At 37.2% G+C, this 11236-nt stretch overlaps 3 protein-coding genes and 1 pseudogene across 3 annotated transcripts; 1 reads left to right on the top strand and 3 right to left on the bottom strand.

Moving 5' to 3' along the window:
- Positions 1-1789, top strand: part of LOC106335013 — a 19707-nt pseudogene extending 17918 nt beyond the window's left edge.
- A 44-nt stretch (positions 1790-1833) lies between these two features.
- Positions 1834-3190, bottom strand: LOC106335188 (short-chain type dehydrogenase/reductase-like). The gene is made up of 2 exons (XM_013773677.1): positions 2765-3190; positions 1834-2382 (listed from the first exon to the last, which is right to left on the bottom strand). The coding sequence occupies exons 1-2, from the start codon at positions 3139-3141 to the stop codon at positions 1974-1976; spliced, it is 786 nt and encodes a 261-aa protein (XP_013629131.1). The 5' UTR covers positions 3142-3190; the 3' UTR covers positions 1834-1973.
- A 3530-nt stretch (positions 3191-6720) lies between these two features.
- Positions 6721-9806, bottom strand: LOC106335358 (uncharacterized protein At1g43920, Chloroplastic-like). The gene is made up of 4 exons (XM_013773900.1): positions 9457-9806; positions 8397-8950; positions 8270-8314; positions 6721-6999 (listed from the first exon to the last, which is right to left on the bottom strand). The coding sequence occupies exons 2-3, from the start codon at positions 8937-8939 to the stop codon at positions 8273-8275; spliced, it is 585 nt and encodes a 194-aa protein (XP_013629354.1). The 5' UTR covers positions 8940-8950; positions 9457-9806; the 3' UTR covers positions 6721-6999; positions 8270-8272.
- LOC106341017 (glutathione S-transferase T3-like) lies at positions 6971-7917 on the bottom strand. The gene is made up of 2 exons (XM_013779837.1): positions 7224-7917; positions 6971-6999 (listed from the first exon to the last, which is right to left on the bottom strand). Exons 1-2 carry the CDS (start codon positions 7915-7917, stop codon positions 6971-6973), a joined length of 723 nt encoding a protein of 240 aa, XP_013635291.1.
- Positions 9807-11236: the final 1430 nt, after the last annotated feature.

Below are 11236 nucleotides of genomic sequence, written 5' to 3' on the forward strand. Positions count from 1 at the left end.
TTGGGAATGCAACTAATCTCCAGTTTCTATCTCTTAGTAATTGTTCAAGTTTAGTGGAGCTTCCCTCTTCTATTGGAAATGCCATTCATCTCAAGAAGTTGGATCTCAGTGGATGTTCAAGTTTGATAGAGCTTCCTTCCTCTATTGGGAATGCAACTAATCTCCAGTTTCTATCTCTTAGTAATTGTTCAAGTTTAGTGGAGCTTCCCTCTTCTATTGGAAATGCCATTCATCTCAAGAAGTTGGATCTCAGTGGATGTTCAAGTTTGATAGAGCTTCCTTCCTCTATTGGGAATGCAACTAATCTCCAGTTTCTATCTCTTAGTAATTGTTCAAGTTTAGTGGAGCTTCCCTCTTCTATTGGAAATGCCATTCATCTCAAGAAGTTGGATCTCAGTGGATGTTCAAGTTTGATAGAGCTTCCTTCCTCTATTGGGAATGCAACTAATCTCCAGTTTCTATCTCTTAGTAATTGTTCAAGTTTAGTGGAGCTTCCCTCTTCTCTTGGGAATGCAACTAATCTCCAGTTTCTATCTCTTAGTAATTGTTCAAGTTTAGTGGAGCTCCCCTCTTCTCTTGGGAATGCCATAAGAAACCTCAAGGAATTGGATTTTAGTAGATGCTCAAGTTTAGTGGGAGTCCCTTCCTCTATTGGAAACGCCACTAATCTCAACCGTTTGGATTTTAGTGATTGCTCAAGTTTAGTGGGAGTCCCTTCCTCTATTGGAAACGCCACTAATCTCAACCGTTTGGATTTTAGTGATTGCTCAAGTTTAGTGGGAGTCCCTGCCTCTATTGGAAACCACCAAAAACTAGACTCTTTGATTTTGAGAGAATGTTGCAAGCTGGAGGCTCTTCCTGTCAACATCAACTTGAAATTTCTGACAACACTTGATCTCACTGATTGCTCCTTGATGAAATGTTTTCCTGAGATCTCGACAAACATCGAATATATGTATCTCACTGGAACTGCGATTAAGCAAGTGCCTTCATCGATCAGCTTGTGGCCTCGTCTAATTGACTTGCATATGTCATACAGCGAGAACCTCAAGGAGTTCCCTCATGTTCTTGACACCATGACAGTTTTGGTTATGAGCAACACAGAAATACAAGAGATTCCTCCTTGGATCAAGAGAATCTCTCGTCTTCGTCGGCTTGTACTCACAGGATGCAAGAAGCTTTTGTCACTCCCACAGCTTCCAAGTTCATTATCACAGTTAGACGCAAAAGATTGTGAGTCTCTGGAGAGACTAGACTGCTCCTTTCTTAATCAAAAGATTTCTCTCAACTTCGCCAAATGCTTCAAACTGAATAAAGAAGCGAGAGACGTCATCATCCAGACATCGACTAATGATGTAACGATCTTACCCGGTAAAGAAATGCCTAACTACTTCAATTATCAAGCTAATGGAGGTTCCCTAGTAATGAAGTTGAACGAGAGGCCTTCACCTTCATCAAAGATATGGAAGGCTTGCATATTGCTGGTTAGTAAAGATGAGGTTGAAGCTGGTATAGGACAAACGGTGCGTGTACATCATGGGATCAAACAGAATAGCCTCGATGTCCCGTGCCTCCCAAGTCTCCACATTCTGTTTCCCCCTTTAACGGAACATATGTACATCTTTGAACTCGAAGCAGACGTGACTTCAGACGAACTTTGCTTTGAGTTCAGGGTCAACGAAAAAGAATGGATGATAAAAGAATGTGGAGTGCATTACGTTAATACCAGTTGATACATGTAATATTGTGTTTTTTGTGTATGATTATCAGTCATCCTGTTCTGGTGGGTTATGAGGAACCGATTGTCTCATACATTTAGGTTATCTTTCTAAATGAGCATCAAATCAGAATCATTATCTGGTTATCATTGTTATATTATCATCTGGATAACCAACAACCTAACCACGCACACATCTGCAAACATATCATCAGTAAGCCTCAAAAGAACAGCTACTAAAGACCAATTCTTTTGTTTACACATAACCACCATTAACAGGAATGATCTGACCGTTGATCCACTCACCACCATCACCAGCCAAGAACCCAACGAGAGGCACCACGTCTCTGACTTCGCCGACTCTCCCAAAAGGATTCTCTGCGGCTATCTTCTCCACAACCTCCGAGCTCTTTCCTTCATAGAACATCTCAGTGGCTATGGGTCCTGGAGCTACACAGTTTGCAGTGATCGCTGTTCCTTTGAGCTCTTTCGCAAGGATCTTGACCATCGTTTCCACAGCTGCTTTTGATGACGCATAGGCGCCGAATCCAGGCTTCAAACCTCGGGTCATGGAAGATGTGAGGAGTATGATCCGACCACCGCCTCCTTGTTTGAGCCTATTGGCAGCTTCCTTGCTGCACAGGAAAGCCCCTTTTGTATTGACACTACACAGTCCATAAGAAACAAAATAAACAAAGAACAAAGATTAAAAACAGAAGTAGCAGCGAATGAAAGAATAAACCTTTGATTCGAAATTAGACTTACACATCTCAAGAACACAAGACATGTTTCATTTGATTCGAAATTAAGACGTAGAGTTTACAACAACATTGGTACATAGAATGTATTAGGAGCAATGGTTGAGAAACGAAATAACATTTGAAATGACACTCAAGGAATCATTTTTCTTAACTCAAAAAAAAAAAAAAACAGAACCTATCACATTTGATTCGAATTCAGACATAATCATCATCTCACTGTAATTAACGAACTGAAACTTTTTTTTTGCTTACTTTTCGACTATTTAGATTCGAATCTGCAGCGTACCTGAACGTGCGATCGAAATCTTCGACTGATGTGTTTGCGATCGAAGGGTACTTAGGATCGAGGACTCCCGCCGAGTTAACCAGAATATGAACCGGCGACTCGAAGGCGCTCTCCGCCGCATCGAACAGAGACGTCACATGGCTTGGCTCTGAAACGTTGGCCTGAACCACGATGGCTCTTGGTCCGTTTCCGGTAATGGCGGGAAGTTCGTTGATCTCCGCCGCGACGAGCTCGGCGTCAGACGATTTAGTTGTGTAATTGATGACGAGTCTAGCACCGAGTTCAGCGAGGTGGATCGCTATTGCTCTTCCGATGCCACGGGAAGAGCCGGTGACAATGGCGACTCTCCCGGCGAGAGGAGGCGATTGTGCAGCCATTACGATGGTTTCGATGAAGAGAAGAAAAAATTACGAATTCGACTCTTTATTTATTTATTTTTCTTTTGCAACAATTATTTAAGAAGAACGAAGAAGCCAAATCAAATTTTTGTTGTTAACCAAGGCCTATTAGCTTATTTAAAATGGCGCCAGAAATGAAAAAAATAATCAAAATTTGTTAACCACTCTTCTGTTTACACTTAAGCCTTGATTATTCATATAGATTTTACCTTTTAGTTTTTAAATTTTAGTTTTTGAATTTTAGTTTATAAATTTGTTGTTTTCAATCTTGTTTTGTAGATTTTTTTATTTTTAATATCCAGAAGCCCAGACACTCTGTCTAACCGGGAATCGCGAACACGGAAAGAGCATACACATCACAAGACGCGCGCGAGAAGAAGAGGGAGCGTGTTCTGCACCGATCCACTCCGGAGCTGACACGTGTCGAAGAATGCCCCAACATGTTTTGCTGTCGTGTAGGGCTGTGCTTTGATCACAAGGCAACTTTATTTAATAAGATATTTTTTTAATTATTGTTATTACGTTTTTGAGTTTGGTACAATAATTCTTAATCCGAAATAATTAAATAGAGAATTTTCTTCAAAATATGATTTTTGAAAATATATAAAATGAAAATATTACTTAGTTTACAAAATTTTAACCTAGTTTTGTCATATTTAATTTACATAATACTTCAATTTTAATATAATAGAATAGAATATAAATATATATATTGTTTAAAAATAGCATAGAATTTTTCATTTTTTAATTACGATAAAATTTGACTAATATTAATTTATAATAATATTATGTTACTAATTAGAGAATTAATTTATGCATTATATCATAAAAATATTTAAAATTTTTAATAGATTTTTGTTAGATTTTTCTTAACAAATTTTGTTATAATTAAAAATGAAACTCAAATTTTATTGTTAAAACTCGTTTATTATTAATATCCTTATTTATTATTATGTTATATTTTATAATTAATGAAATGATAATATAACTTTACAAAAATAGTAACGTTATGAAACTCTATTTTAATAGAATAGATACATGCAATTTTTAGAACTAATTAAATATCATAATACACAGAGATTGCATAAATTTTTATAATAATATCACAATTTTGAGAAACAAAATACTATAAATTTTGTAAGCAACACCTTTAAATTTTTTGTGTCAATCTTATCTCATGTGTATCAATCATAATGTATATGTACCATGATATAAAATTATTTTAGTAATCACTTGGACATGTTAAATTATCAAAGAAAATAATATTTTTTGGACTTCTTCGTCAGTCACACAAGGCCGCATTATGTGTTGAAAATATATATTAATCGTCTGTCTTACTTTAACATAAGCTCCAATTCTATGGTTTATTTATGGTTGGAGGTTGGTAAAACTAAATGCAGTTTTACCGGTCTGCACCTGCTAGCAAGATTACATCAATTACAATACGTCATTACATTTATAATATGCTTCTCTCCCCTCCCGGCTCTCCGGCCTCTCTCTCTCTCCCCGGCGACCTCTCTCTCTCTCCGGCCTCTCTCCTCGGGAGGGGAGAGAGCCTCTCTCCCCGGGCACCTCCCCGTGCATCTCTCCCCGTGCACCTCTCCCTGTGCACCTCTCTCCTCCCCGCACCTCTCCGCCTCTCTCCGGGCGCCCTCTCCCCTGCACCTCTCCCCGTGCAGCTCTCCCTCTCGCCGGCCACCTCTCCCCGGGCTCTTTCCTCCCTGCGCTCTCCTCCTCTCCCCGCGCCTCTCCTCCTCTCTCCGGTGTGGCGCCTCTCCCCGGGGCACCTCCCCCCGTGCACCTCTCCACCCGTGCACCTCTCCCCCTATGCACCTCACCTCTCCCTGTGCACACCTCTCCCCGTTCACCGGGACCACTCACACCCCGGGACGCCACTCCCCGGGATGCGCCCGGCGGCCACTGCGCCCGGGACGCCACTCCCCGGGATGCGCCTTAAAAAAAAAACATATGGCGATTGTGCAGCCATTACGATGGTTTCGATGAAGAGAAGAAAAAAATACGAATTCGACTCTTTATTTATTTATTTTTCTTTTGCAACAATTATTTATTTATTTAAGAAGAAGAAGCCAAATCAAAATTTTGTTGTTAACCAAGGCCTATCAGAGCATCTCTAATGGTTACCACCATTGGAATTGTTAAGAATATTAAACCTTTTTTTGAATAGTTAAGAATTCTAATAAAAAAAAAAGAGTGTCTAGTGGTGTTCTTCAATTTGAAATCCTTAAGAATAAAAAACTAAAAAAATTTAAAAACATGTGAAATTAAATTTTTTATTTTTTGCATAATTAACCATCCTTAAGAATTAAAAAATAATAAATTTTAAAACATATGAAATTTAAAATTTTATTTATTGCATGATTAAATATAAAGATACAATACTTATTATTATTCATCACCAAATTTGTTCCAAATATTTTCAATTAAATCATTCTTCAATTGGTCATGTGTTTCTGTCTCGCGAACCTGAACCCGATTGGCACGCATTTCATTGATGCTTGGAGGGATGTCCGTACCACGAGACTTATGCACCCGTGAACTGCTGGTTGCATCTCCTTCTTCAAATTCAGATGTAACGTAGCAAGTGTTGTATCCATCTCGTTCATTTTCGATTATCATATTGTGTAGTATGATACATGCTCCCATAGTCTTTCCTATCTTTTCCGGGTCCCATGAAAGAGCCGGATTTTTCACAATCGCAAATCGAGCTTGCAAAACTCCAAAAGCCCGCTCCACATCTTTTCGGGTTGATTCTTGAATTTTAGCAAATAACTTTGCTTTAGGACCTTGAGGGACTGAGATATATTGGATAAATGTTGACCAGTTTGGATAGATACCGTCTGTGAGGTAGTACGCCAAATTATACATGTGTCCGTTGACCACGTACTCTACCCTCGGAGCTCGACCTTGTATAATGTCATCAAAAACAGGACACCGATGAAGTAATCATTCCATAATCGGTTGTGCCCTCTTTCGCGGTCTCGTTCTATATAAGCACGTTTCTTCTGCTTTTTGGGTTGGGCTTCCACTATGTTGTTGTAGGTTTCGTCTATGATTTCGTCGAGAATTTTGTCCAATCTTTCTTCCACTTCATCGGATGACGATGATGACATTTTAGGCTTTCACTTACTGATTTGCTAATCCCTCCTGGATAAAAAAAAATGAAGCAAGTTTGTTATTTTAAAAACAAATCAAGCTTGAAATATAATGTAAACAAAGCATGATATTCTAAATATACTAATTGACATAACGTAGTTATGAAATGATGTAACAAAAGCTTGTTTTGAAAAAACAATAAGTGAAAACTGATCAAGCCAAATAGCAAGAGCCGACATCATCCCAAAAGGAGATTATAAGTGAAAACTGATCAAGCCAAATATTCTTATTTTTGGAGTAAGAGAAAACTGATCAAGCCAAATAGCAAGAGCCGACATCATCCCAAAAGGAGATTATAAGTGAAAACTGATCAAGCCAAATATTCTTATTTTTGGAGTTAAACAGAATGAACTTTTGATTAAAAGAGATGCAACTTGTCTGGAGTTAAAGGCCGAGATAACAAGTACCTAGAGATTACAAGCTCGTACGAAGAGATTACAAGTTCATACGAGGAAAGAAAGCTAAGGAAACAAAGCAAAGGAGATACATAGCTAAAACAACAAAACAGCTTCATTTATAGAAGTGAAACAGAACAGTCCGTGACTTGGAAAACAACACTCTGTGACTTGGAAAACAAACAGAACAGTCTGTGACTTGGAAAACAACACCCGTGACTTCGTTCAGACCCGTGACTTCATTCGCACCTGTGACCTTGTACTGAACCTGCAAGAACAAATAAGATAAGAGTTAGCAAAGTATAATAGTTTCACAACAAATAACTACTCAAAACAACATTAATACCTTAAACTAGTCTACTGAACATCATAACATCTCAGACATAAGTTTGAGTTTTAAAGATGTTTCCATCTCAGAGAGTGGATCATTTTTGGCAAGTAAATGCTCAAGCACTTTGTGTTTAGATATTTTGTCTTTCATTTCCAAAATACCGTGTAACTTTTCCAACTCCTCTTCTCTACCACTCTTCTTCCTCTTACTAGTAGTAGCTTTAGCAGCCTTGACACCAATAGGTCTAGCCTCTCCTGCTCCCACTGCCTCTTCTCCATCAACCTCCACCGCTTGTTTGCGCTTTTCCTTCACACTGTCCTTAGCGAGAAAGGTGGAGCACCATTTCTTGTCATGCCTCAGCTCCCTCCACGGATGTTCTAGGTTGAACTTGATGGAGTAGTCATTGTAGAAGATATCTAGGGCGGCTTTCATCACATCATCATCATTTTGACCACTTCTCTGCTCCCTCAGAGCCGCTTCAAAGCATCCAACAAACTTGCAGACTTGCTCGTTAATCCTAGCCCACCTCTGCTTACACTGACCAAGCTCTCTAGGTGTTGTCCCAACCAGTTCAGGGCTTGAGTTGTAGTAGTCTTGAATCCTCTTCCAGAAAGTACCAACTTTCTGCTCGTTGCTCACCACAGGGTCTTTACTGGTATTAAGCCATGCACCAATAAGGATTTTATCCTCTTTCGGAGACCATTTCCTCCTCTCCTTGACAGCAGACTGATCAGAACCAGGGGTGGAATCGATGGCTATGGAATGCTCTGTACTAAACCAAACAGGTTCGGGTGAATCAAGGTCAAAGGACGATTGGTTATTGAGTAGGTTAACAAAACCAGGGGTGGTATCCATGGTTCTACAATGCTCTGTGTCACTCTACTAGCATCACAGAGCCTTAAGTAAGCGATTTTCTATCTAAGTTACATTTAAAACCAATCAATGAAGAGGAGTTAGGAAGCTAGAAAACAATGCACATACATTTAAACCTATCAACTCAGAGGAGTTAGGAAGGTAGAAAGAAATTAAGTAGCATTTAACACCAACCAAATCGGAGTTTTTGCCTTTGAAAATATTTTCTCTTTGATTTTTAGTTAGTTCCGAGTTTAAACATTTTAGCTACAATATGTTAAATATTTATACATACAACTACTCAACGTTTTTAATTATTCAAAGAAAAGAGAGTTGGAAGTTGTTTGTACATTACCTTCTAAAGGTCAGACACTCGCATTTTCAGCCTCTGAAGCTCTTCCTGAACACACATGAGATAAAAGAGTCAAGAGTTTTTAAAAACAGATGTAACAACAATGAGAAGCAGAAGGAAATAAACTAACCAGGCTTTCTGTTAGGACGTTGTCCTTCTCTTCAATCCACTTGAACATGACCACCATACATATTAGAAATAATACAGTAACCATCACACAAACAACCAATGGACAGCCATTTGTAATCCCAGATTTCTTCTTAGCTAACTCCCCCACAGTCTTCTCTACCTTAACCAGCTTCTCACTCTCATTAGCTTGATCCTTAAGCTCCCTAAGTTGTCTCTGATAGTCACCCAACTCCTCCATGACCGCCACATCCCACCATTTCCAAACATGGCAGTCTCCATCATCCGCATTCTCACAAGTGAAGTACCTTCTCCCTGAATCTTTGCTTGTGTAAGTTGTTGCAACAACAGGCTCACCACCACAGTAGCAGATCTTGGGGATTCCATCATCAGCCTCAGGTTGAGGAGGGTACTGAACCGGCTGTACTATATTGTGGCTACTCTCAGCTTCATCCGCGTAGATATCAGCTTCTGCTTGAAGAAGCGAAGTTAAATCTATATCACACTCCTCTGATGATGAAGGCTGGCTGTAGCTGTATTGTCTCATGTTTCCTTAACCTGAAAGAATAGCAACACAGTCGTTAATACAAAGCACATAATGTCAATATTTGTATAAGAATCGGAAACCCTAAGCTCAACAGACTCAGAGCACATAAACGATTGAAAGCCTAATCAGACTCAAAGCTCAACATACTCGGAGCACATAAGAGAAGAAGATTACTCTAGTGTATACCCTAATCGATTGAAAGCCTAATCGTTTTGAAACCCTCAGTACAAACGAAAATAACCCCCAATCGATTGAAACCCTTATCATTTTCAAACTTATTGTTTTGAAACCCTCAGTACAAACAAAAATATCCCCCAATCGGTTAAAAAACCCTTATCGTTTTGAAATCTTGATTACAAAGGAAAGAATCCCCAAATCGATTGAAACACAAATCATTTTCAAACCCTAAATTTTCTCGAAAATATCTTTAAATCGATTGAAAACCCAAATCTCAACCCTAATTTGCGAGGAAAACAACATAAAACCTTATGTAAATCCATAAATCAACAAGACGAACCTTCGATTAACCTTCTTTAGCCTCGACAGCAAAATCGCCTTATCGTCCAATCTCACTTTTTTTCTCGTGTTGAGTCGAAATGAGACGAAGACGCGAAACCCATCAGTCGACAGAACCAATTGACGATGCCATGTCAACAAGGACCAACTCATTTTAATCCTTAACTACGGACTGCTCCTTACCTTATTGCCGTTAAATATTAGTATTATATTCCTAATAGCTAAGGATTATGGCTTAAGGATTGGTCATAATACCCCGTTGTTGATGGTCTTAGCTTATTTAAAATGGCGCCAAAAATGGAAAAAAATAATCAAAATTTGTTAACCACTCTTCTGTTTATACTTAAGCCTTGATTATTTATATAGATTTTACCTTGTAGTTTTTAAATTTTGAATTTTAGTTTATTAATTTGTTGTTTTCAATCTTGTTTTGAAGATTTTTTTTATTTTTCAAATGATAATTTTATTTTAATATTACATAATAATCCACCATCACCATGAATGATTTGAACAATTGACCCATTAACTGAAATTTTGCCACTTGATTGCATCGGAATGATACATTGTATTTTAGACAAAAATAAAAGAATGATTATGAAAAAAATAAGGAAATACAAATCAAACAATAGTAAGAATTTTTTGTTTACTTAATGGAAATTGATCAAGTGTAATTGACAATGATCCTCCAACCGTAATTTAGTTAGATACTAGAGTTTGATCCGCACATTCGTGCGAATATTTTCAATATGTGGATATTCTTCATTTTATAAACGTTTAATATTGATATTACCATGAACATTTTAAATATATGATTTATATTTTAGTATTCTATATTGTGTGAGTCTTTAGTTTTATTGTTTAGGTTTCTTAATTCATTATTAATATACAGTGATTTATTTTATATATTTTATTTTTTTTCATTAATTGTTATTACGTTTTTAAGTTTGGTACAATAATTTTTAATTTGAAATAATCAAATAGAGAATTTTCTTCAAAATATGATTTTTGAAAATATATAAAATGAAAATATTACTTAGTTTACAAAATTTTAACCTAGTTTTGTCATATTTAATTTACATAATACTTCAATTTTAATATAATAGAATAGAATATAAATATATATATTTTTAAAAAATAGCATAGAATTTTTCATTTTTTAATTACAATAAAATTTCACTAATATTAATTTATAATAATATTATGTTACTAATTAGAGAATTAATTTAAAATTGTATCATAAAATATTTAAAAAATTTAATAGAATTTTGTTTGTTACATTTTTCTTAACAAACTTTGTTAAAATTAAAAATGAAACTCAATTTTATTGTTAAAACTGGTTTATTAATAATATCCTTATTTATTATTATGTTATATTTTATAATTAATGATATCCTTATTTATTATTATGTTATATTTTATAATTAATGAAATGATAATATAACTTTATGAAAATAGTAACTCTATTTAAATAGAATAGATAAATGCAATTTTTAAAACTAATTAAATATCATAATACACAGGGATTGCATAAATTTTTATAATAATATCACAATTTTGAGAAAAAAATACTATAAAATCACAATCCCTGGGCTCTCTCCCCGTGTTGCATCTCTCTCAGGCGCGCTCTTGGCCCCGGGTGGGCGGGCCTCCCCCACGCCTCTCTCCTGGCGCCCTCTCCTCTCCCTGGCGCCCTCTCCCCTCCCCTCCCTGGCGCCCTCTCCCCTCCCCGGCCCTCCCCAGTTCCCCGGTGCCTGCGGACGCCTCTCCCCGCGGGCGCCGGC

The sequence above is a fragment of the Brassica oleracea genome, chromosome C1 (assembly GCF_000695525.1).
Source record: "Brassica oleracea var. oleracea cultivar TO1000 chromosome C1, BOL, whole genome shotgun sequence".
Classification (NCBI taxonomy): domain Eukaryota; kingdom Viridiplantae; phylum Streptophyta; class Magnoliopsida; order Brassicales; family Brassicaceae; genus Brassica; species Brassica oleracea.